This window comes from Pteropus alecto, unplaced genomic scaffold (assembly GCF_000325575.1).
Source record: "Pteropus alecto unplaced genomic scaffold, ASM32557v1 scaffold20, whole genome shotgun sequence".
Classification (NCBI taxonomy): Eukaryota; Metazoa; Chordata; class Mammalia; order Chiroptera; family Pteropodidae; genus Pteropus; species Pteropus alecto.
Genome location: NW_006436298.1, coordinates 24,625,732 through 24,653,156, shown reverse-complemented (window position 1 = coordinate 24,653,156; position 27,425 = coordinate 24,625,732). Strand labels below are relative to the sequence as shown.

The 27,425-nt window shown below is 36.8% G+C and overlaps 1 protein-coding gene across 1 annotated transcript in view; it reads right to left on the bottom strand.

Annotated features, from left to right (window-relative positions):
• Positions 1 to 25,171, bottom strand: part of FAM81B (family with sequence similarity 81 member B) — a 65,418-nt gene extending 40,247 nt beyond the window's left edge. The window contains 6 exon segments of the mRNA XM_015590342.1: positions 4,266 to 4,330; positions 7,285 to 7,384; positions 7,833 to 7,931; positions 21,495 to 21,616; positions 23,899 to 23,954; positions 25,150 to 25,171. Coding sequence (XP_015445828.1) covers positions 4,266 to 4,330; positions 7,285 to 7,384; positions 7,833 to 7,931; positions 21,495 to 21,616; positions 23,899 to 23,954; positions 25,150 to 25,171 — 464 coding nt within the window.
• Positions 25,172 to 27,425: the final 2,254 nt, after the last annotated feature.

The window sequence follows — 27,425 nt, the reverse complement described above, 5'->3', positions numbered from 1 at the left end:
CCATGGTTGCATCACATCTTCCATGCTGCAGGAGAGAGGCTAGAGGTGAAGATGTCCCAGGCTGTGTGTGTGCATTGAAAGGATAGCTGGCAGAAAAGTGTGGATAGAGGGGTGCTTAAGTAAATAGGCTTTGAAGTAACATAGACATACATTTCTGGGTTATAATCTTGGTTCTGTCAGAACATTATGTGACTTTGAGCAAATATTTCACTCCTCTGCATCCCAGTGTCTTCATCTTTAAGAGTGACACTATCCACCTCTTAGGGTGATCTTGAGGATTGAATGAGATGATTAACACGGAATAAGAGCTGGAGGCTGTGACAATCAAAATGGTCAGTGGTGCCAGGGAACTGTTGAGGGTAGAAGAGTGTCTGCCGGGTAATAAAAAGTATTCTAACAACCCAGAGTGCGCCATGTATCACTTTCTTCATATCTGTGCAGACTATTTTGAGCTCTCTCACCTGGGAGCTAGTTGCCCTCAAAGATGGATATGATATTGCAAAATAAAACCTGGAAGATCTTCAACCTAACATGACTTAGCCCATAGAAAGCTCAACCAACAGCATTCTGTCTTCCTTTCTCGTGTACTGTAATGTGAAATATCTGTCTTCATTGCGTAGCAACAAAAGCAATACATCATGGTAAAATAAAATATCTGCCATGATACTAAGAAAAAAAACCTTGAAGATGAATAATTTCTAGACCTTGAATGCCGTATTCTATCACAAAGAGAAATCATTAATCATTTATTATTTTGCCCATTTGACTTACTGATAGTTTTATGTATCCAAATTTTAAATAGCATTCTTTGGCTGACAGCCAGACTCTCATTTTCCCAAAATGTACTACTGGGAGAATTCCTGAAATATGTATTGTCTATAGCCTTGCCCCGACAACAACTCATTTTCCTGATCCAGTTAAGCATCATTGTTCAAATTTATACTTCCCTTTTTATTCCAGTCATCTTTGCCCCTTTTCTGTTTCTGCCACACCACAGGAATGTTCCTGCCTTAAAAACTTTTCTCTTTTTTGAGTCGTCCACATGGCAAACTCCTTCATCTGGTCTTTATTCACATGCCAACTTCTCATTGAGACCTACACTTGTCGGGCTGTCTGACAATGCATGTCCTTTCCTCCTGATAGAACAGAAGCTCTATGCAGGCAGGGGTCTTTTTCTGTTTTGTTGACCAAAGGCTCTACAAATGCCTAGCATAATGCCTGGCATGTAGTAGATACTCAATAAATATTTGTTAAGTGAATAAATGGTAATAATCAATTTTTGAAGACCAAAGGATCTTAGAGGTAGAAGGGACCTTACCAATTATTTGATTCATTTTTTTAAGGAGTGTCAATGGGAAAAAACAGCGATTTATGGGCAGAATTTGTTTTCCATTCAAAATTAATTCGCATGGGGGAATAATGTATGTTTTTAAACCTTAGCCATTTTATTACATAAGGGAAAATTTATGAGAAATTGTGGGCAGAGTTGAGAAATAGCATGTAGAGGCATCCTTCTAATCCACATCCTAGAAATAAAATCTGGGTCTTAATTTGAACAGTGAGCCCTTAGCAGTCAGGCTATTCATCACCCATCACTTACAACCCAGCCCCATTTTATAGAGGAGGCAGAGATTGCCCATAGAAAAGACTTTTTCTTTTTCTCATGGTCACATAGCTGATTAGAGGCAGATTCAAGAGTAGACCTGAGGTGCCTGGCCTCCAGGAAGTGCTCCTTCTACCAGCAGAAGAAAAAGAAGAAAAACAAAACAGACTTTGGTGCTTTCTGCTTAAATGAACACTAGGTACACTTATAAAATCAGTGGATGTCTGCTCATTGTGAATCAATGAACATATGGAAATCAGAATTATTTACTGCATTTAATATAGTGTCACCATAATTGTCTAATAAATGATTGCAAGCATTCCTTCTTCCCCTGCCCCATGGATTATTAATATGACCTAGCAAGAAACAAGTACTAATAATGTGTGAGTGTTGCTGCAAGTAACAAGTACTAATAATGTGAGTGTTGCTCCAACTGCCTGAGGCTGAGAAAGGCCCCGTAGACACTCTGTCTGCCTATCTTTTTAATGTGTGTACCTCTAGCCAAAACTTGTTCATAGGATAGGCATTACCTCTTTGGTTGCTGGATTTTCAGTTGTTATTATTTGCTTTTAGTATTACCTACATATATATACCCACATAGATATATAAGGCAGAACCTCTGGGATATATAACATATATTGAGGCAGTTTAATGAGTCAATAATGACTTTTACTTGTATAAGTACTCTGTTTGCATATCAATAAATTCGTTGCCACTCAATGAGTACTATGACTTGAAGGATGAAGTTATTTTACACCTGATTGTTTTTTATGTTTATTTTATTGGATTCAATAAGTCCACTCAGAATATCTGCACTGATGATTGAAATGCTAGAGTGCCATTTTGCTTTTCCAGTTATTCAGCTACTCAGAAGTCTACCATTTTAAGCAGAGCCCTAAAGAATCAAAGTCCCACCATTCCCCTCCATTAAATCTGTCAACAATCCACATTCAGTGTACCGTGGTAGCCTGCTGGTGGGGTATCAAAAACATGAGGCTTCAGAGTCCCTGCCTTTAGGGAGCTTGCAGCCTGTTCTGGGAGATTAGTGGGGAGAGACCAAACAAAAACTAACCATCTCAGGTGGTACATAGAAAGTTCTAGTTATACAGCTTAGCAAGAGAAGAGATGTGGGAGTGATCAATGTAGAAATGAATGTTGGGGCCAGATAATCTTCGTTATGTTTTTGCTTTGAATTTAGACTATTTCTCACCCTTTCTCTTAATTTCAGTTGCTCTGGCATCTGAGAAATGGCAAAATTTTCCTTTTTCTTTTTAAGTCTGTTGCCATCTTCCAGAAATTTGTTCCCTCATTTCCTGGGATGTAGGTCACCAGCCTGGGCTAAAGAAATCCACTTAGATTCATAGCAGAATTTGACAGATCAGAAGAATGGTTTTTGTTTTCCATGCGTCATATGAAGAGTTGGATGGAAATTAGTGTTCCTTTCTCCTTGCATGGCAAGCTGAGCTAATATATCCATTTATGATCGTTATTTTTGTACATACCACATTCATTGCCCTTAACTCAGAAAAAATGTCATCTATCCAAATGTCATTTTTAAATAATTAAAAAAAAACCCTGCCCCTTGTTTGGTTCCATTTTCTCTAAATTTTTCACATAAGCAAATACAAGCTATGGGCAGCGTGAAAAGAAGGGCTGAAATTCTGTGGTTGAATGATTTAGAATGTATTAAGTCCAGTTCAATAAGGAAAAGGGAAATTGTGAACTGAACATATTGCACTAAAATCAGTAAATTAAAATTTTTTATATTCATTATAAAATATACTTTTAAAAAAGGAAAATTCAGTATTTAGATTTATCTCTTCACTTTTCTTTTGTTGGGTGATTTTTCCTCGGTGGTCATGATGCATATTTTAGGATCAGAATTATTTTAAAGTTAAATAGGCCCTAGAGAGCTTCTTTTCTAACCTCTTCATTTGGCAAATGAAAGAACTGAAGCCCAGAGATATTATGGGACTGATTGAGGTCATACAGTAAATTGTGGAAGGACTGAGACTAAATCCCAAGTGTCCTGAAAACATTAATAGGTGCATAAGACCTAATCCTCCTTCAACAGGTGGAATAGAAAACAACTCAAAGTAATATGCATTGCCTCTGTGATCCTGCCTTTTCAAACTGGAATTCTAGAACCTTTTGGACATTGCACATGTATCATTAATATGTTCTATTTCCAAGTCTCCAGAGTTGTCCTTCTTCTATTAACCTTCCCTGGATGAACTCCAGGTGAGGCACTGTAAACAGCTGAATCAAAATTTTCTGACGGCTAATTTAATATATTTCAAATTTTCCTGACTTTTTTTCATGAAATATAAACAGAGTTATTTGGTTGATTTTGAAAGTCATGGTTAACTATATCAGATCTTGCTGTATGCCATTCATTGCCTATGTTGTATTACTTTATTCATAAGTCTTCAGGAACCTATGGAGGTTATTTAAAGGGGATGCCAGTAGAATCGGCTTGCTCTGTCCATCAGAAGGGAATAGGATAGAAAGGTTCATCTTTTTGAGATGGTTTAATGCAGTCTCTTTCCAAAGCAGAGGACTAGTTTAGATGAACTCAAAGATTTCATTCAGGCACTTTAATCTCTAATTGAATCATTAAACACAGGAAATAGTTAAAATTAGTTGTAATTTACAGACTTACTTGTCAACATATTCAACTAGATCTGTAGAATTCTTGGTTGACATTTTGGCTGGAGATACTGTCATCTAAAACAAAGGTCATGGGTTTAAAATGTATCATAAGCTTCTTTGTAGAGAAATCCTATCTTATCCTTATATCAATGTTTTAATTTTACCAAATATATAATACAGATTACAATAAAGCCAGTTAATTTTGCATACACCCCTTTATTATTACTAGAGACTAAAACTAAAACCAAGTTCTGGAAAGATAACTAGAGAGTTGCATTTCATAGATTTGGTATCACAGTCAGGAAAAACTTTTTGGAAAGGTCAAAGCCATAGGTTTTTCACAGATAATTTTTTAAATGAAATATCCATTGGCCGAGTTATGAAAGAAATTCACAAAGTGAATTATTTCTGACATGCTGAATTCTGAGGGGAGTCAGAAAATTTTCACAAACAAAGCCAAAGACTAGAAAACAAGTCTATGCAGGTTATTTTGTTTTCTAAGAAAGATGGATGTCAGATAATTATAGTCAATGAGAAAGTACAGAGCACAGTTTTATACATAACTTATTAGCATTAAACATAGCTGGCCATATGAACACTGAATTAATTCAACAACATGGTACCACAAGAAAGTTCTGTTTGCATGAAAGTTCATAATTTTGCAGCATTTCTAGGAGTAAAGAGGATACCAAATGTACTCACTGTTTTGCATATGCTGAAACTGTTTTCAACTCTAATGTTCTTTTATTTTTAAGTTTAAAAAGAGGACACATTTTTATCCTTATTTTAATAGCCCATCACTGAACTGGATTCAATAGGGAGAGAATGAGTGGTATTCCACCTCATTTTAAAACTTAAAATATGTTCCTAGGATATTTTTTCTTGGTTTATGTTATTCTATAATGGTGAGCAGAATATGTTAAGACCCACATACAGAAATCATTTCTTTTGCAAATGCCTAAGCAACAACTACTTCTTATTTTAAGGCCTAAGGAACTTAATTAGAAATCTTTCTCCTCCAATAAAACTTAAAAATAAAAGATAAATCAATGATTATTTAAGCTAATAACACTTGGCAATAATCAGGCTCTTGTGACCTGGCCCCCTTGGCAGTGGACAACAAAACAGATTCAAGGCTGCTCAGGATGGAGCCCGTGAGCTGCCATGATAGTGCTTTAGACCCTCTCTTCTCACTGCTGAGTGGGGGTCTGCAGTGGGTCCGATGCTCTGAAGCCCAGTTTTCCCCCAGAGAAGGAATATACTGATCCACTGGGTGCCCAGGTATCCATGTTGTGAAAACCATCCTAACTCCCTAGAAAATGTGACTGGCTTTCTGCCCTGGTTCGTGTTTTCACTCCAGTTTTCCCCTGGAACAGTGCTGGCCCCTGGGCTCCTCACCTGCTAATGCCAGCTCTTTCCTTCTCTCCTCTCCACTATGACCCTTGGCCTGTAGGAGTCGATCTCTGTTTTTCTTCAACTGGCTGGTTTCTGGTCTTATATGTTTGGTGCCTAGTAGCCCTTTCTAGGAACTTGTGGAATGAAAGAATATAATGAACATTATATCCAAGGATACGAAATTACTGGGTTTTTGTCTTCTTCTTCTTGAGTGAAAAAATTAGATATGTATCTGCTTTATTTTACTAATTTTTAAGTCTTATTTGGAAAATCGTAAATAGCATCCTCTCAAAAACACATGTACGACTTACATACTTTTAAAGTAACAATGGTTAAACCTTATGATGGAAGAAGATTCAGAAAAATATAGAAAAATAAAAGATACAGGGAAAAAATTTTCACTTATAAGTCTACCTAGAGCAAAAACCATTAACATTGTGGCATATTTATGTCCTTTTTTTTTTCTATGCAATTTTTTAAGTGTATCTAAGAAAGCAAATTATTATTCTGCTAATTGAATATAGGAGTCGGCTCTGTTTTATCCCTTTTCCTTCCAGCTAGAATGATATTATAAAAAGTCACGAACAACTTGGCGATTATTATGGGATTCTTTACATGTGTCAGTTTTCACGTTTTATAACAATACTTTAAAATGTTATGGTCCTTTATAACTTAATGGCCTATAAAATACTTTCATGTATATAATGTGATTTTATTTTTCCAGCAGTCCCATAAGGTAAGAATCGTTATCTTTACCAAAAAGACAACATTGGTTACCTCAAATAATTGAAATCCTTCTTTATTACAGACAGAATTTAAGATGATTATTTTCATAGGTGAGGAATCTGAGGAGCAGAGAAGTAATGGACTTGTTCAAGATCAGATAATAGTAGTAGTAGTAGTAGTAGTAGTAGTAATAATAATAATAATAATAATAATAATAATAATAATAATAATGGTTATTGACTGAGTCCTTCCTACCTGCTCAGCCCTTTCTTTAGTGGCTCATTCAAACCTTACTTCTTTGTATGATAGGCTTAATTAGCTCACTTCATTGAAGAGGAAACAGAGAACTTAAGTAATTGCCAAAAGTCACACAGCTAGTGTGTGGTACAGCCAATAGATACAAAATATCAGTGTTTGATATTGTGCTAGCTTTCTAGTGGTCTTCCATCACAATGAGTTGGTCAGGTTTTATGAGAATTATAAAGCAAAGTCTAAAAACACTGCTTCTTTGAATGTTATTTTTCATTAATGGGTAAGATGAGACAAGTACCAATAAGCATTCTATTCAATTATTCTTTTCTATTTTAGACATAACGTCTGTATCTTGAGTTTATCAGTTTCTTTTGAATCTTCATAAAAAATAATCAATTTTTTGTTAATTTTTAGCCCTACATATTAAAAGTCAGTCCAAGGAATGTAGTTACACACTGAGACCTTTTTGCTTTTCAGCTTATGCTGTCATTAATCACTTTATCAAAGCAGGAAAAAGAAAAAACAACAGGAAATTTGGATACAGTAAGAAGAAAAACAACTCTTCCTGGATTCTTTAGAACTTTCTAAGCAATGCTAAGCTTTAAAGAGGATTAACAAATATTCTATTTTTTATATGAATATCTAAAAGTACTTGCTTTCTTTTCTTGGTCACTGGCTGAGCCAGGAAGGAGGCCATCAGGTTCATCTGGCTGTTCCTCTGCAGTTGGAAAGGCACTTTTGTTTACATATGTATCTAGGCAACCAGAATGCTGAATCAGATCAGGAACTATGGCGAGTGAATTTTTGCAGGGGCGGTAATTTTTTTTTTTTAATTGAAGGCAGTTTCTGAACATATGGTGAAAGTTAAAGAGAGGCTTCCTATTTGTTTTACACTCACCTCTTCCTTCCTCCACTTCTCAATACCCCAACTCCACCAGGCCATAGTCACACCTATATATCTAGAAGAACTTAACATCTCAGGTACTTCCATTAGACACCTCGAGAACTGTGTTAAAATGCATTCATTTTGATCAAATCATTATAAAGTAATAGGGAATGATTTCTCACCCTATTGTGCCCAAGCCACCCAACAGCCTGCTTTGGGATTTGTTACCTTGTTTATGTGTAATATGAAATATAAGTCAGATAGTAAAGTATGAGAAATTTAGAGATCTTGAGTAATCCATGAGACAAATAAATAGCTGAACTCATAATGCTTGACTTCCTGGCTTTATTTTTTGATTTGATTTTTTTTTAAAAGGAGTAGAGATTTTTTTTTCTCTCTCTCTCAGAAACCGAAGTACTAAGGAACCTTGATCATATTCTGACTAAAGTCTTCGTTTCTCTGGGACATCTTCCTGACTGTCTCAGCAGCACTGTGACTGCAGGGGGATCTGTGATGTCAGTAGGGTTGGTCCCCACTCTTAAATCATTAAGTCCCTAGGATTTAGGGGCCTCAAGGATCTTCTTTATAGTTCATTGTCACAGAAGTCAACAGGTTTGTCACCTCTCTGTCCCATTTAAAAACTGATATTTCACACCCTTCCCCTGATTTCACCTTCACGGTTTGCTGAAAGATCAGTTTCCATCAAAGTAGACAAAGAAAATGAAGTGCAGTACTCCCAAATCTTTCTCTACCTTGCTGGTTAAGGAAGCTAACTGTTCTAGGCCACTAGGGGGGCTTTCACAAAGAATACGGCAATGAGAGTTGAGGTGGGACAGGGCTTTAAATAAATTGAAATATTGAACTTTGGCTTCGTAGAGAGAATTTCATTCAGTTATTTAGCCAAAAATATGTGGATATTTCAGCTCTGAAATATTTTCCTGAGTCTTAAAATTGGAATTTGCATATTTTGCTGATAGTACTAGACTCTCATATACGGGAATAGTATTATTGGCTGAGTTGCTTTTCAAATTATGGTGCTGGGTTTGCCTTGCACTGAGGACACATGATGTTTAGGATACTGAATGACAAACTTTGATCCCACAGATAAATACCATCTATGAGTTTTGGCTTCAATGGTATGTTTTCTAGTGCAAAGCTAAGCCCTTAAAACTTAGAGATCTGGTATTTAATGGTTCTTAAGCATCCATCATTTTATCAAGTGCCAAAGGAGACTGACACACCAGTGACAGAGGACAAGTGGCTATCGACACCAGGAGAGTGGGTTAGAATCTTGACTCCACAAACTTACTGGTATTTACTTTGGGCAAAATTACCTTACCTCTTCAAACCTCAGTTTTCTCATCTGTAAAGTGAGCTAATAATAGTGACCTCATGAGTTAGTTGAGAGGATAACATACACTTAAAGTGCTCCACAGAGTGCCAGGGAGGCAATCTACTAAGCTGTATCTATTATTAGTGATTATTTCACAAGGTTGCAATTATCCAAGAAAGAGAAACAGGATCTGTGTGAGAAAAGAAAACTGCATTTGACCTTGCTAAACAACGTTTTGAGATACTTGTTTCCCTTAAATTCAGTTTTTAATTCCTATGATTTAGCTAACAACAACAACAAAAAAGGCCTGAATTAAAATGAGTCTAACTTGTTAATGCTCTAAATGCTTAATTTTTAACAGAACAGTGCACATGATATATATGCATCATGAATTTCCAACTGCCCAAATGTGCATGTAAAATCATTCCTTTAAGTTAATGATTTTGTAATGTAATGATTTCTAATCTAGGCCTAAGTCACAAAAACCAAGTGTTCAAATTCAATCTCAAAAATGTAAACATATTATATATTGATATTTTAAATATAGGAATAAAGGATTCTTTATAAGACGATGTTCAGTAAAGAGAGTTGGCTATTGTTGAGGATCAGCCAAGACAGAACTGCTGCATGGTGTTGTATACTACACAGACCTAGGGGGCACCATTCACACAATAACACAGTAGATTTTTGTATTTGTTACAACAATTTTCTAGGCATATATCAATAAAATATTCTAAGGAAGTAGGTGCATCTGGACAGTTTTCCGATAAGTGGAAGTAAAGGTTCTTGAGGAAGGGGCACCCATTTCTAAATCACACAAAGAGTGCATATGGGCCAGTGGCAGCCCCCACCCTGGGTGTCTGCTGAGGGAGTGCTATGTTCTCAGCTGCACTAGCCTTGGCCAGCCCTGGGCCAGCCCTGGGCCACAGCAGCCAGTAGTTGTTGGCGGAGTGTGTCCTCCTCAACTCTCTTTTCTTTCTCTTTTGCTTTTACATCACCTCCCACCTGTTGTTCCAAATAGCCTTAGGCCATCCTTTCTGGAAAGACTTCATTTGGACCTGGGGACCCCATGGGGCCTCACACCTCTTTTGTGTGTGTGTGTGTGCGCGCGCGCTGCTCTAATTTTATCTGCTCTAGTCTCCTAGTAAGCTTGGTGTGTTTAGCATTTGATATTTTAGGGAATATCTTTCATGTTCCACCTTATGATTCTTCGGAGGAAGGCAGTGCAGATGTGAATATCCTGATATTACAGATAAAAATCCAAGGAGCTTCACAGAGGATAAGTGACTCACATGGCTATATGGTGAAAATCCGACCAGACCCCAAGTTTTCCGATCATCTATTGTGCACATTCCCTCCTGGGCTGCATCATACTAAATTCTGCTAAGGCGTGTGTGTTGGACTTCCATTCTAAAAGGGTGCTCAGTACTAAGTGGGTCCTTACTGCTCCCTTGCAATTACATTTCATTCCCTTAGTCCATCACTCTCCTATTCTCCCAGATGACTCTCCTTCCTTTTCCTGACTTCAAACTGCCATCAGCTCCTCTCTCATTCTCACTTTCAGCTGATGACCTTTTCTTTCTATTTACCAAGAAAATAGAGTAATCAGAAGGGAATTTTGATAAGCCCACTCACTACACCTATAGACCCAACTGTATTTGTGTTCACAAATTCTGCCTTCTCTCCTGTTTCAGTAGATAAACCATCTTTGCTCCTCGTTCAGGTCCATCCCAGTTTTCCTTAGATCCTACTCCCTCTCACCCAAAGCCTAGTAAAGAGGTAAGCCTCTTTACTGGATTATTCCCATAGCCATACAAACATACTTTTTTTCCCCTACCACTTTAAAGCAAATAACCTTCTTTTGATCGAAGTGTTGCTTATATTTTGTTATTTCCAATTTCTCCCTTTGCTATGGTCTAAATTGTGTCCCTTCTCCAAACCCATACGTTGAAGCCCTAACCCCCAATGTGACTGTATTTAGAGATAGGATCTTTAGGAGGTAATTCAGGTTAAGTGAGGTCTTAAGAGTATGGTCCTAATCTGATAGGATTGGTGTCCTTATAAGAAGAGAAAGCACATTCAGTAGTTCTCTCTCTCCTCCTCCTTCTTTCCCTTTTCCTTTCCCTCTCCCCCTACCCTACACATATACATGCACTAAGGAGAGTGTGAGGACAGTTGTCCATAAGCCAGGAAGAGGGCTTTCACTAGGATCTGAATCTATTGGAACCTTGATCTTGGACTTTCCAGTCTCCAGAATTGTGAGAAATAAATTTCTGCTGTTTAAGTGACACAGTCTATGGTATTTTGTTATAGTAGTCTGGGCAAACTAAGATAGTCTTGAATCACTAAAATCGGGCTTTCCAACAAATGAACAGGACAAACAACCAGAGACTTATGGACATGGACTATAGACTAGTGCTTACCAGAGGGTAAGGGGTGGGGGGAAGGGGGAGGCAAGTGGGGTAAAGGGGGTCAAATATGTGGTGACAGAAATCTAACTATGGGAGGTGAACACACAGTGTAAACATATATATGCCTTACTGTTAAAGTGTACAGCTGAAACTTATTGGATTTCATTAACCAATGCCACCATAAAAATAAATAAATAAATAAATAAATAGATAAATAAATAAAACTAAATAAATAAAATATTAAAAAAATAAAATCAGGCATTCTGTCCCTTCCTTCTTTTACTAAAAATGCTCTTGTCAAGGTCCCCTTTGACCTCTCTGTTTCTAAATCTAGAGGTTCATTCTTAGTCCACGTCTTCCTTGCCCCATCAGCAGCATTTGACAGAGTTGAGAGCTGTCTTCTGCTTGAAACTTATTCTTTCCTTGGCTCCTAGAGCAACATGTCTCCCATGGCTCTGCAATTACTTTGCATGGGCTTCTCATTCATCTCCCTTACCTCTGAGCAGGTGATCAATCATTTCAGTTTGCTTGGAGCTTTCTCAGAAGTCCTGTGTCCTAGGAAACCTCAGCCCTGGACAAACCAGCACAGCTGATCACTCTACCTCTGAGTGTTGAAGTGTGCCAGAGCTCAGTTCTTGGACTTCTATACTCACTACATTGATGATCTCATTTAATCTAATGGCTATAAGTTTATGGTCCCTCAAATCTCCTGCCCCCAAAAGCTGTTCCCCATACAGCCTTTGCAAGAGAATTTTTCCCGTTGCTCAGGTCCCAAACCTTGGAATTCTTCTTCACCCACCTCTTGTTTTCTCATACTCTGTTTGCCAAACCTTCAAAATATGTCCAGACTGGGTCACTTTTTACCACCTTCTTTGCTGCTACACTTATCTAAACTACCTTTAGTTTTCCCTTGGATTATTGTAAGAGCTTTTGAAAACCAGTCTTTCTTATATCAAACTTGTCCCCTCATCAATTATTCTCAACGAAATAGCCATTGATGTTGTCAAAATTAATAGTGACCATGAAACTCATCAACTCAAAATCCTTCAATAGTTTCCGCCACCATAAAAATAAAATCTTTCTAAAATCTGAAATCTTTCTAAAATCTGCAAACTTTCAGAGGCCTATGTGATGCAATCTACCCATAGCCATCTGACCTCATCTCATGTCTCTTTCCATTGCCTACTCTCCTCCAGCCACAAAAGTCACTTCGGCACTCCTTGAACATACTGGCAGGCCCTGGCCTCAGGACCTTTGATCTTGCCGTTGCCTCTGCTTAAATTCACTTTCCCTGGATATTCCCTCTACTCACTTCCTTGCTTCCTTCTGGTCTTTATTGAAATGTCACTTTCTCAAAGAGGCTTCCCTGGCTATCTAAAACTATAGTTTCCTCTTATATACACACACTTCTCTCATTACTATTTCCTACTATATTTTCCCCTTGACATTTATCTAATATGCATTTACTTTTCTTACTAAATATTTTCCGTGCTAGAATCTGAGCTCTGTATGACAGATATTTTTGTCTCTTTTGTTCACTCTTCTGCTCCAGTTCCTAGAACAGTGTCTGGCACATGGTAAGTGCTCAATATGTCCTTATAAGGAAAGAAAGGAAGAGAGAGAGAGAGAGAGAAAATCAAGGAAGGAAAGAAGGAAAGAGAAAGAGAGAGAGAGAGAAAGAAAGGAGAGAGAGGGAGGGAGGGAGGAAGGAAGGAAGGAAAGGAAGGAAAGAAAGGAAGTCAGTCCATAAAGCTATGTAGATAAAGTTCTACAGGGAAATTCAGAAATATAGGTGACTTCTCTGGAGTTTGAATGTGGCACAAATTGAATGTGGCATAAATTGTGAAGGAGCTAGCATTTCACTTGAAACCTTGAAAATGCACAGAATGGTAGTCCCTAAGGTGTAAGGGGCACTCATGGTGATTTGAATCTCTTCTTACCCCCATGACAGCTCTAAGGACACTGCCAGAGGCTCTTACTGCTTAAGCCCCTCCACTGAAACCTGGAGAGAGGAAAGCCCTCTTTCTCTACCACTGAATAGTTCCTGTCCTATTCTCTTCCTGTCTGGATTTTAGCCATAGTCTATAAGAAAGAATCTGATAAAGTCAGCATGGGCTTTACACCTGACAAGGGGCAATGCCTTAGACCAGGCATTTCAAACATTAGTGTGTATAAAATTTACCTGAGAGCTTTTTAAACTGTAGATTTCTTAGGCCTCACCCTCATGGGTTTTTAACCATCTCATTTTGATCCAGAGACCCAAGGACCACACATTGAACAACTCAAAGGAAAGAATTTCTAAAGGCAATATCTCTGAAGGCCTACAGAGAACATAATTTTGGTTAGGAGCCTCTTTGGTGTTCCTAAAATTGCTACTGCATTCCTATAAACAGTCATTTCTCTGTCTACCCACCTGCCATTCATTCATCCCTCTCCGTGTCTTAGATTCTGTGTCTATGTGAATTTTCCCGTAGTGTAGCAGTGCTGGAGGAGCTTTCTTCTTTCAAAACAACTTCCTCAGGTCCTAATTACCATCTGCACCTCTCCCAAGGCCAAAGCATACCCTACCAGGCAGTCTTCCTTCAGGTGCCAACTAGCAATTTGCTGTTATTCCTACTCTGTGTTTATACCTGGCCACTCTTCCTCCATCCACCTGTCAGCAAGGCTCTTTGTTTCCATTCTCTGGTTTCCAGTTACCACTTCTATCTCTCCCACCTCTGAAAAAACAGCTTCTCCCCAGACACCTAATTGTAGTCAAGCTGCTATGGTGAATTCCCACCTCCCTTAGCTGTGTTTCCTGCCTCTAATTCCCACTGTCCTTTATCTGGCTTTAGTTAATATCAGCCAAATACATTGACTAACTAAATTAAGTAATACAGTACATTAAAATATAGTAATGTTGATAATTTACAATGAAATAAAATCCCAAAGGAAAAATGCACTCTGGGAAAGTGACTTCATCTTTGTATACAGTCTGTCACACATATTCACATGTGCAAACAGAGTCCAAAACAAACAAAATACAACTAAAAAACCCAGACAAAAACTCACATGACTGATAATAGAATACAAAGGTAGGTAAGCTAATAATTCAAAGACAATGACAATTCAAATGCTCATTTATTGTATCGCTACCAGATATTGGAGCCATGAATTTTTTTGGAGGCAATAAAAACTTGTGCTTGTCATTAAACTAATTTACAGAATGTTTATGCTACTGGCAGCAAGAATATTTATTCTAGTTGCTCCAGTCCCAGGACTATTTCCCTCATTTCTTTGCAAAAATCTCTTTTGCTGCGGGGAAGTTTCTTACTCTGCCAGGGAGGCCCTGAGTGAGCCTCGTGGGTCCAGCAGTCTGCTCTAAAAAATCCTCAATTCGACATCCCTGAGAACGTCAGCTTGCCAGGCACAGGCTGGTGGGCAACCATTATACTTGCTGCTCTCATGATCTCAAGGAGCCAGTGTCCTCAGCCATCCAGCCTAATACAAGCATAAGTGCTTCAAGGTGAACAGAAATATCTTTTGAAAGCACATAAATAAGTTCTAATCCCAAAATCAATGAATGTATTTTTGGCCCTAGACCTCCAGACATTTAGTCAAATGGCTCTAGGACAGAATTTTATATCGTATGTATTTGTCTCATCAATAGAAAGGGCAATGAAATCCATAAGAGAGAGGTTTTTCCTTGCTCTGGGAATAGCCTTATGTCCCATCATTAAAATATATGAGATTTTGAAGCTTACCCCTGAATAATCCCTCTTTGGGGCCCATTACTCCAGCATGTGCTACCTGTATCTCCTTATGGTCATGTCTAACCTAAGACTTTGGGCATCTTCCCTTTGCCTTTCTAGCATGGTTTATCTTTTATTAAAAAGATAAAATTAAAGTAAAATAATTTTTCCAGTACATTTTTTCCTAGAAATTTGTGATCAGCTCTTCGTAGTTATGAAAATAACTAGATTATACTGTAACATAAGGGGATAGAGCAAAAGTCAAATATTTTCTGAATGCCTACTATGTGCAAAGCACTGTGTGTATGTATTTACATATTTATAGTTTAGTTAATTCTCACAACAACCGAATGAGTGTAGTATCCCATTTTACAGATACAGGTTGAGGAATTTTCTCAAATTCATACAGTCATGTGTCTGACTAGAACCTAAGCTCCTTCTACCTTACCAAGCTGCTTATATTTGAAGTCCCTGTATACCTTTTCTGCCCTGTTTTTCTTTTGGCATTTCTTCTGCCCCTTGCCAGACTCCTTGTCTTAGATACTCAAGTTCTTTGCTGAATTCATTTAATTATTCATTCATTCACTCATTTATTCTCAGTCCATCAGACAAGCATTCAAACTGTTACTGAGTACCTTCTAAGTACTTTTTAGATACTGACCATATAGCAATGAACAAAACAGGAAAAAACCTCTGCCTTCTCTGACATTCTAAAGAGGAATTAGTATATGTACACAGCCATTCAAGATGAAGTGTGAGTGCAATTATAGAGGAAAGCAAAAATGCTGTGGCAGTCCAGAGGAAGGGTGTGTAGCAGCCTGCAGGGGAGGAGGAAAGGAAGAAGACTTCTTGGAAGAGGTGACACTTGTGGGGAGTCATGTGGCCCTGTAGGAATTACCCCCCATAGAATGGATGGAGTACATTTTCACTCAGTGAATGCCCATACCCATGGCAAGTAGGGCAGAGTAGCAGGAACAGGGAAGGTTGATAATCAGAGATGAGGTTGCGCAGGTGAGTAGAGGCCAGGTTTCATTGGGTCTTGTATCTTTTTGTAGACATACTAGGGAGTTTGGAATTTATCCTTCAGGCAATGGAGAGCTGAGTGGCTAAGTATGTTTACTGAGTTCTTGAGTCCCGTGGCTGTGCTTATATGTTAGAACAAAACCCCCAAAGAGGCTGGTGAAATGTAAACACAGGCAAATGTATGAATTCTGTTTCTACTTCCTTGTGAAAGACTATTTTTTGAAACTTTAAGACACTAAGTCAATTATATAAAAGTATGATAAAAATCTTTAGTTCTTGAAAAACTGTTGGAATTTTTCCCTTGTGTCTAAAATTACCATTGTATAACCCATTTAAACTACTTGGAAACTTGGGCTTCTGATACCACATTATTGCTGAAGCATTTCATGGCACTTTGTTAGAGGAACTCCTAGCATGGTGATTTTTTTTTTTTGTAAAATGGAGAAGTTTCCATGTAAACTGATAGACTTCTCCATCCAAAACAAAATAAAGTCACAAAAAATAAACTCTGAAAAATTATTTTGTAAGAATTGGAGTATCTCTGTAATTATTTTTGTTTTAAATGTTATATTTGATTTCTATTTATATATACATGTATAATTTTACATAAGTGCATAAATGTGATACTGAAATAATAAAGGATTAATATCCTGAATATATAAATATACCAAAGTATATAGGAAAGAACACTTGTAATCTTCCCCTCTGAAAATATCGTTGAAATAATTATACACGTTTCAATGTGTTTTTAGCCTTTTTGCTATGAGCATTATATATTTATATATATGAAATCATATGCATATAATTCTATATTCAGACCTTTTTGTTTAGACTTAATGATATGCTATATTTTGACCTTTCACCTGTTATGTATTTTTTTTGAAAATAGAATTTTAATGGTTGTATAAATTACATTTTCTGGCTACCATAATATTTAACTCCTCTTTCATTTTTGGACATTTAGATTGTGGCCATTTTTGTTGTTGTTGTTAATGAAAATAATAGTGTAATAACATTGTATACAAAATCATTTTATGTATCTCTGTTTCCTAAGGAAATAATGGAATAAAAGGCAGGAATATTTATGAGGATCTTGATACACATTTCCAAATTGCATTAAAAATTATATTTTTGCAAAGCAATTGAAAATATGTAACAAGAGACATAAAATTTTTATATCCCAATGCAGAAATTGCATATATTGAAATACATTCTGGGGAAATATCCCACAATACAGAAAAAGACATACAAACATGTTTCCTATAGTGTTAAAATGACCAAAAAAATTAGTTATTTGTCTTAGTTGTCCAACATTAGGGAAATGCTGAGTATTATTTTGTATGATTTAATTATGACAACCATTAAAAAATGTTTATTAATAATTATCATATGTAAAATGTATATGTTTTAATATTAAGTGGAAAAATGAAGTACAAACTGTTATATACAGTTTGTTTTCAAATATGTTAAGAAACATTCCAAAAGGAATTTTATCAAAGCTTTAATTGGGGATATAGGATTACAAATAATTTTTTCTTCTTTATAGTTTACCATAGTTTTGTGAATTATTTTATCAAGTATGAATCATTTTCATATTTTGAAAAGTGCCTAAGTAAAAGACAGTTCTTCCTTTGTTGTGTGATTATACATATTTTTTTACCAGATATTACGTCAGTTTTTAATTAACCTTGAGCCGTATTTTCATTTTCTAATGGTGGGAAGCAGTTTTTACATTTTGTTAAGAAATTATACTAGAAATCACAAGAATTTTCTAGCTGCAGGCTGTTCTGAAGTGAGCAGACTGAAAGGGCCTGCTAATTCCAGGATGCTTTTGCTGATTCCACGCGAAAGAGATGGACATGGGGATTAGGATCTGGAATTCTGGTTGGGTTCCTGACTTGCCCAATCCTCTGCACCTCTTAGAAAGTAGCAGCAGGGAAAGTTCTCATCTGATCTATTATTGATCCGTGGAGAATCAGGCAGTGAAGCACTTTCGGAATAGAATGTTCGGCTTCAGGCTGAGAAAGCACTTTTCATTCCAAATCTAACTCAATTTCTATCAGTCAATAATCTGTTTTAGATTTTAGTTTGTTTTTATTTTTTGAAAAAGAAAATTATTTGATGACACATAAAACAAGAAGTGTTTTGAAGGGGATTCACTAAAAAATTGAGGCGTTTCTGTAATTGCTTTTTATATTTTAAATTAAATGTTCACATGTATACATATATAATTTTACATACGTGCATAAATGTGATATCCATTTTTAAGTGAAGTCTTTTTTTTCTTTATATTTTGCTTCCTCCTTCCTTCAGCCCTCTCACTCATGTTAACTACCTACCGTGTAGCCTCAGCAGAACTTTATAACTTCACAAATATGTCAAGTAGGTTTAAACACCCCTTTCCCCTTCCGAATTTGGGTGAATGTTGCACTTCAAATGTTAGCCAGGTTTGAAAGCTCTGTGGCAACAGCTTCTTATTAGTAGCTAGTCTGTGCTGAAACTATACATAGAGAAGTGTTATCTGGTTTTATGTTAAGAATTGAAGATCTAAATGTTGTTTCTGGCAAGTGAGTAGGTTCTTTTTTATGCTACCTCAATTTAAAAATGTTCAAATGTTCTAGGACTTAAAAAATAAAAAATACTTTCCTGCGTGCATTTACAAGGAAGGGCAAAGGAGAGTTTTCTGTAGTGATAGAAGAATTCTATACCTGGGCCATGATGGTGATTACATAGGTGTATAGCATTAATCAAACCCTATTGAACTATATGCTTAAAAGAGGTACGTTTTATCATAGGCAAACTATACCCAAATAAATCTTATAACACAAAAGCATTTCAATTCATTTAAACTCTGGGTTTTAGGATTTGCTCTTAAGACATTGTCATTTGTCACTACATTCCTCGCCCCTCCCCTATCTGTGATCCACCTGTGGATTTCAGATGATTTATTCTATGGGTTAATTTAGGGACACAAAAGTGATGAAGAAGCACAGTGGCCTGTAGATGATAGTGCATCATTCAAGGAAATGTCTTCAGGGCTGCTTATATGGCATTCTCACTGGTCTGCAGAAGCCATTTAGCTCTTTTCTCTTCTACAAGCATCTCCCAAGTGGTGACAAAAGATGTAGAAGGAGGCAGTTCTTGATTTGGTGTCATGGAGACAGAGTTCAGTTCTCTGTTTCAATATTCCTTTCTATCTTTCTCTCTCTGTCATTACTGCGTCAAACATAAGTTGGCAGAAAAATAGGTATTAGTTAATAAAGCAAACATTATTTCCGTGCCAAGCATCTCTCCAACTGCTTGTTACAGTTTCTCAGGCAGTTTTGAGCTCAACTTAATTATGCTTTTTATTCTATTGTTGACTTTAATCATGGTGATGAATAAACTATTTTTCAAGGAATGGCTTCCTAACATATCTTACTCTAAAGTACTCTTTCTTAGAAACAGTTTAGTTTAGACTATGAAAGGGGCACGGCAGATCATTTCCCCTAATCCCTAGTATTTGGCCTTATGTTAGACACTGTTCTTGAACTTGTATGTTGTCAGAGAGAACTGCCTTCCATCTCAGTTCATGTTAAAAGTAACAGAGATGGGGTTCATGTGCACTCTCTATTCATTGTCACTAAGACCCACGGAGGGTCCAATTGTTCTGCCTTCAGCCAAAGCTAAAGAGCAGTGTTTACTGGGGAAGAGATTGCGTGGTAGTGAGCATGTCTGATGGGGAGCTGGGATGGGAGTTGGAAGGTGAGTGTGACCAGCATAGGAAAGCAGACTACTAGATGACTCTAGTCACCCCTGTCTCAATCTTGAAGCCATGTTTCATAATTCTTAATATTTGCAAATTCGGTTTTAAAGTGTCCATTTTGAGAAACAATGCAAATGTGATCTAATGTTGGGTGTTTAACACTGAATAAGTAAACTTATGTAAATAATGAGTAAAATTTGACTGATTAAAATTTATTGTGTAGAATCTAGGATAGCTTATGGTGTTAGATTGAAATTTTTGCTAACTTTTTTGTCAATTCTTTTTAAAAAGCTCGTCTAGATAATACTTTTAATAATAAAATTGAAGCAGGACATTGAAATTACTTATAAGAAAAGACCAACTATTTTGAAGAAAATCAGAAGAATGGATTTATATATGGATGTCTGGTACATATGTACATATGTATCTACTTATTTATTTTAAAATCTCCTCAACAAAGTTCTTGGGAATTCCACTGGAGAATTTTTTTTTTTAGCCTAATATGTTTAAGTAATTAATAAATAACAATAAAACTGTATGTTTAATAAAACTATACAACAATGCAGTTTTTCAATGTACCCAAATTGAGAGAAAGAGAGCAAAGAATATTTACATCATAACACTTAAAATATATAATAATGGCACTGACTAAATGACAAAGACTGTAGAAAGTCATCCAAATATCCGATAAGACTTCTTCTTTACCATTTCTCCGGGAAGCACTTTGTAGTGGACCTGGAACCCACTGCCACACTTGGGAGGATTGGGGGATGACATCGTTCCTCTCTAGGCCTCAGTCCCTGCAGGGGACCTTCCCTATCTGGTTGAGTGTGGTGTGTATGCTTTAAGATGGAGCCAACCACTTTTTAAAGGAAAATGCCTCCATTATTCACAGGGGAATGTGTCTGCTAGCGCCCTGGCTTCTGAAGGAAGAGTGAAAGCCACTCTACAGGAAGCTGGTGAGGGCTAGTTTGCTCCTGAGAAGGAGGAGAATTGCTGGGATGTATGTGAAAGATTGAGAAGAGAGCATTGAGGCGTGGGCCAGTTAGGGTTTGGGGTGACCCCATTCTTGACTGCAAGGCTTTGTTTCTAGATTTATTAAATGCTTGGAGAGAATGGTATTTTGTTTGTTTTTGGAAACTGCTCTACATTGGTGGAACAGAAATCTGAGCACAAATGTAGGAGCTGCATACAAGAGAGGATCATGAAGAAGTAAGCCCTGAGGGTTTCAGACAATCCAATTTCTGATAAAAAACAAACCTTTGCAGGGTAATGACTCTGGTCTTATGATAAAGCAAAACCATGAAAGGCAGAACAGACAATGAAAACATTAGATCTGGGTAACTTCACTGAGCATTGAGTCTAATAACTTCTGAAAACTTTCCTACTTTAGACTTTCAAGTTTATGAAACAATACAATCCCTTTATTATATAAATCTGTTGGAATAGGACTGTCTGTTATTTGCAACAGAAACATCCTGATTGATATAATAAAAAGAGTATTATTACTATATATGTAGATCATACTCTTTAGATCTTAGGTGTACAAATAAGTAAATGACATATTTATTTATAAAAGTTTTGAATAAGCAAGTCAAAGGTATAAAACAGCTCACTGTCTTAGTAGTATTTTATTTGTGAGATAGACATTGAATTATTTGATGCGGAATAGTTTTTAAAGTCTTAAATAGTTTTTATGAATAGTTAGTTGAACATTAGAAAGTATAAAAAATTTACCTCATCTTGGCAACGTGTTTAGGTCTCAACTTCAAATTTATTTTTATATATTCATAGATTTTTTTCCCCATGTACTGGTAAAGCATGATAAATCCTGTCTGGGATAAACATAACTTCTCTCTCTGCAAAAACAAATTTATTTCGGAATTATTTATAGTTGCTTGTGGACCTGTGGTGTTTAAGAGATGTGCAATAATTTCCCCAAAGTGCAAACTTAACCACTTTTTCCTGTACCTTTTGTAATAATTCAGTTTTTTAAAGCTTCCAGAATGAAAATTTTCCAAGTAACCACAGCGTTATTAAGCTGAGAAAATAGGTAAAACCTTATCATTTCAAGTATAGCAATTTAATTACAGACAATTTGAGCATTAGAAAGCTTGAAATAGTCATATATATGGCTGAAAGTACATATTGCATATCCTCATGAATGAGTTTTTTTGTAATAATTCAGTTTTTTAAAGCTTCCAGAATGAAAATTTTCCAAGTAACCACAGCGTTATTAAGCTGAGAAAATAGGTAAAACCTTATCATTTCAAGTATAGCAATTTAATTACAGACAATTTGAGCATTAGAAAGCTTGAAATAGTCATATATATGGCTGAAAGTGCATATTGCATATCCTCATGAATGAGTTTCAGAATTAATTAATTAATTAATTAATTAATTTATTTATATCTCCCATTTTTCTTATCTTTTTGACATTTTCACCTCCAAACAGGAGGAGCTCTTTTCTGGGAATCTGAGCCCAGATCTATTTTCACTGCAGCAACTGTAATTAACCTTTAAGATTCTTTTGTTTACTGAAGAACTGTGACTTGTCACATTGCAATCATGCTCTTGCAGTATGTCTCTTTACTGCTTATAGTCCGAGAGACTTGCTATAGGAGAGAAATAAATAGGGAGAAGTTGACACACATGTGCATTCAGTGTTCTCTATTTGGTATGCATATGTCAATAGAACATAGATATGTATTTCTCTCTCTGTAAATGTGAAAAGGTGGATTTAGGAAACTGAGTCAGCCATACAGTTCTAGAAGGAACTGTACCAGACCAGGAGGGTTTATTGGCCCCATTGGTCACAAATAACACCTAGCTAGCTAGAAAGACCATCCGTGTTGCTGAAAGGAGACAGATGTGCCAGACAACCCCAGGGGACATCTGACTGTACTGACTCTGCAGATTCTAGGCAGATAAAACCTTTAGCTGACTCTCCTAATTAAAATGACATGTTAATAAGACATGATAAAGAAACGATAAACTAAGTTGGGACATTCTGTGACCAAGACTTGAAAGACAGAGATGAAAAGAGGAGGCTTCAGGGAGGAGTGCGGAGGTGCTGGAGGGGAGGTGGGGAAGGAGCCAGATTCCCCACTGAGCCGTGGTCTTGGCCTAACTCCAGTTGGTTACTGGCTCCTTGGAGACAAGAATCTTGTAAAAATGTTCTGCTACCCTAACTTTGAACTTTTACTAGGAAAGACCACTGTCAAAGATGGTTTGGGAAGGGAGTGACCAATCGCAGTTTGTCTAGGACTTTCTCTTATTTTATACTGAAAGTCCCAAGTCTCGGGAAACCCCTCAGTGGTTGGTCACCCTAGAGTCCTGTGATTTGATGCAGGGCTGGTGGTTAGGGACCTTGCAGGAAGCGGTGCTCCCTTGGATGCAGGATTACTAGCCAGGGCAAATCAAAGGAGAAGCAATGGGAGTAAATTGGAAAAGTGTGGTTCACATATGAGACTTTCTTTTCTCCCATTTTATTTTGGATTCCAGGATCGCTTGGTCCAGAGAAGAAGGACAAAGCTGTTACTATTGAGGTTTCATACCACACTTAGTTATCAGGGAGCCAGCAGGTCTGCATTCCGGTTCAGGGGACAGAGATATAGGAATTAGAAATATGAGTTGTAGGGGGAGAGTAGAGACTGGCTATAAAGTAGGTTTCTCCTACCCTCACCTCTGCTATGGCAAAAAGCTGGCTGTTCACTCAACTTCACTCTTTCTCCTGACAGGAAGCAAAGCACATTTTGTAGTTCCTGTTGGAAGAAGCCATCACTATTTGAAAATAAATATGGAAGATACAATCAAATCAGAAAAAATTCGATTTCAACTCAAAATATGTGTGCACATGGGAAGGACACCTGGGGAAAATATATAAGGAGATGCACTAATGCCATAGAACATATTAGGAACAGCTGCCTGTCCTTTTATAGGAATCAGAAAAAAACAATTGCACTTGTTTACTAACGAAAAGGCTTTCCAACATGGGGTGAGCACCTGCGGATGTAAATACAGGAAGGATACACAGTTAAGGGTAGAAGAATCTAGAGAATCATCAGTAAGAGTGGTACAGGTAATAGTGGAGCAGGGGTAACTGGAAGTCAAGCAGGACATAGAACAAGGTACAATTTACATTTGAAGCTGCCTCGGTGACTTCAAATTCTTCATTGTCACATTTAATAGTTTTTCCTTGAAATAAGAGTTCATAATCAAATAAGTTTAGAAAATACTGTTTCCTTTAGCTCCCTCTTTAGCATGTACTTTAGCATGTTGAACTGTTTTGCTTTATTTTCAAAAGTTTATAACCACCTAAATTTATTTTATTTTACATTGATAAAAAATTATTATCATTCCAGGGAAATAGTGGGCCTTAGAACATACTTTCAGAAATACTGCCTTAGAAAGTTTGTTCCTAAGAATAATCCCAGTGAAAAGCTCAGAAAGGAAATTCTTTTATAGGTCAATGCCCTCTTCATCAATGGACTTCCACAATGGAACCACCTCCCTCGACCAGAGGTGTAGGACCAGCATCAGCAACAACTGCTCAAGAGAGTGGTCCCTCTACTAAAACTCAAGTTTGACATTGGAATACCTGGACTTTCAGAAAAGAAGTATTGTCGTATTTCATTGGTGCTCTGCATGATTGAATCTTTGTGAATCTTCTTGTGAATAGATATTTAGAATCCAAAATCTAAAGAGATCAGTCTTTTAGATATGCTGTAAACAAGACAAGAGAAAAGAAAATTAGAAAATTAAAGTCATTCGAAGACCAGAATAATATTTCAATATTAAAAAAACTATTACTTGAAACAGGTATTAAAATTCTTTCTAAAATTTAGATGGAATTAAAAATAAATATTATCATGTTGAGTAAGAGCCCATTAGAAAAAAGATTGCTATTTAGGTAAATGGTTGAATTAGTAAAATACAAATGTAGTTCCTACCCAAGCACTACCTGTTGGAAAGGCAAAACATGGGAAAATTACTTTATAAATATTTTATAACTAGAGAATGTTTTTAGCTGAGCAGCCTAAACATAGCCTTTTATATCAGAAACAATATACTCTCATTTTTATATGATACACACAGGTCATCTATCATTATTTGAGAACATTTTTTTGCACTGCATAAAAAAGAAAGAGGGGGCTTTATTCAGATGAGAGGATACAACAGGCATTGGTTAAGAATACTTAGAAAAAAAGGTGTATTATCTTTCAAGAATTCTTTTGAAAATTTGTTTTGATTGACTTATCCTTTCCGAGATAAATGAAACACTGAAGAGGCTTGTTATTACTTGACTGAAGTATTTTAGAAAAGTAGTTTCTCTCTAAGAGTTATGAGACATAGGGAGGTGGGGAGATACATTGGCCTTGGATGAACCTACGTGCTCTTTCTAGCATTGCCATATTCACGCAGAGGACCATGCCCAAGAAAATTTGTAAATGGTCAGTTTTTCTTGGAAATTCCTCCTTCCAATCTTAGTATCTACATAGGGGTTCAGTCTTTCAGTTCTCCAGATACCAAGGGTCCCTTCTTTGGTACTCCATGCTGGCTTGCTAATATAATGCATCTTTCTTATATCTTACTGAAACTGCAAATCTTACCCTCTTTCCTATTTATAAGAGAAAAACATTGAAAACAACTTAAATATGAAACAGTAATAAAATATTAAAAATAGAGTTCGATGAAATACAAATCAGTCATTAAAATGGTAATTTTGTTTACTAAAGAAATTTAAGTGAAAAAAACAAATCGTATGTATTATATAATCTATATATATAAATTCTATACACACGCATATATTCTACACAAGTACTCTCTCTCTAAACATATTTACACATACACATACACACACACATACTAAAATGTTAAAGCACTTATCTCATTATAATTATAGTTGATTTGTGTCTTCTTTATGGATTAATTCCAAATTTCTTATAATGAACATACATTACTTTCCTAATAAGAAAAAAAACTTAAGAAATGAAACAAGTATTTTTTCACTACGGTCCATTTCTTTGAATCCCTGGTGTTTGCTAGAGGAACTAAATTTACTTATGCAATTATGTTAATATTTGTGGTACAGACCTTGAATTTCGTGTCAAGATGTCTGGAGACTAGACTTGACCTCTGCTGATCAGCTGTGACCTTGGACAAGTTCCCTGGCCTCTCTGGGCCTCAGTCTTCTCATCAATAAAAGAGGGTTAGGGGAGACAGATGACTCCTGAGGTACTTCTCTGGTGAATCTGTGACTGTGACTCCCTCAAGTAAGTTATGGCCACTATAAGGGGCTTGTGCATTGATCCCAAGGAATACATTTATGGAATACAAAAATGACAAACATTTTGGTAACACAAATGGAAGTCTTGTATGAGAGTATCTGTGAGTTTGCAGGCTTTTCCAGGCCCATACTTACCACTCTAGGAAAATGGCTCTCAAACTTGAGCCTGCGTCAGAATTGCCTGGAGATTTGTTAGAATACAGACTGCTGGCCCCCAACCAAGAGTTTCTAATTCAGTGGGGCTGGGATGGGACTGGAGAAATTATGTTTCTTACGAGTTCCAGCCACTGCTGGTGGTCTGGAAGAAACCTCCCTAAAGAAAATATTCTGGTTAGGAGAGGATATTTCAATATCTATGTTTTAGATCTCTCTCTTTTTTTTCTCTCTCTAAAATACTTAGAAAAATGTTCTGAAGATGACTCAAGGATATCTTCAAAGCCCTTTTTTTATTTTAAAATAAGCTTATTTGAAAACATTATTCCTCTGGATGCTCTAAGCTGGAACAAATGAAGAGAATAATGAGAGGCTTGGGTCTAGAGGGTGGGACAGAGAAGAGAAAATGTGTCATTTCAGTTGATAGAGTCTGCTGCACATGGCAGGCACACAGCTTCATTGACTGATGAATTAGACAGTAAGATGGCTTTTCTTGTGGCGCACATTTAATCAGGATGGTTTCAGGATGTCACAGTTACTTGATTGGTACCTGGGTAAACCCTCACAGACATTTCCCCTTTCTTGTTACCCAACTTAGGAAATTGGTGGTAGTCTATAGGGGTGGACATCAGAGTCGTCAAAACCAGACAGGATGCCCGTAGAGCTATTCCCATTCCAGAAATAAATCATGTATTGTCACTTCCCATATCCTTTGCACACACCGCAATGTCTGCCTAAAATGCCACAGCTAAGCTGCTGCTTTTTCTCTTTTGTTTTAATAGTCTCTGTAAATGAATTTAACTTACGATTTCTTACTGTCATTGTTCAGTGCAGTACATCTTCCTCCATGGAGCCGGAAATATCTTGAGCACACAGCTGGTCTTGTATTCATTTCTGTATCTCTAGAGCCTAATAGAGCATCTGGCTAATGTTTTCTGTTCAAAATAGAGCCATGGATATTCACAGACAAAATTTTATCTTTAATATAAGTAAAATGGTCAATAAAACAAGACCACTCTCAAAAGTAGGCAAAGTATGAAAGATCAAAAACCTTCATACTTTTTTCCTGTTCATACAAACACACCAACTGACCTCCTCCAGTGTCCAGGCACTCTTAGCATGCAGTTTCTCACAGTCTGTTTGCTACAGTGTCTGCCAGTGCTCTTGCAGATGTTTCAGGAATCCACTATGGATTTCTCACCTGACTTCTTCTTTTCAATCTCTAA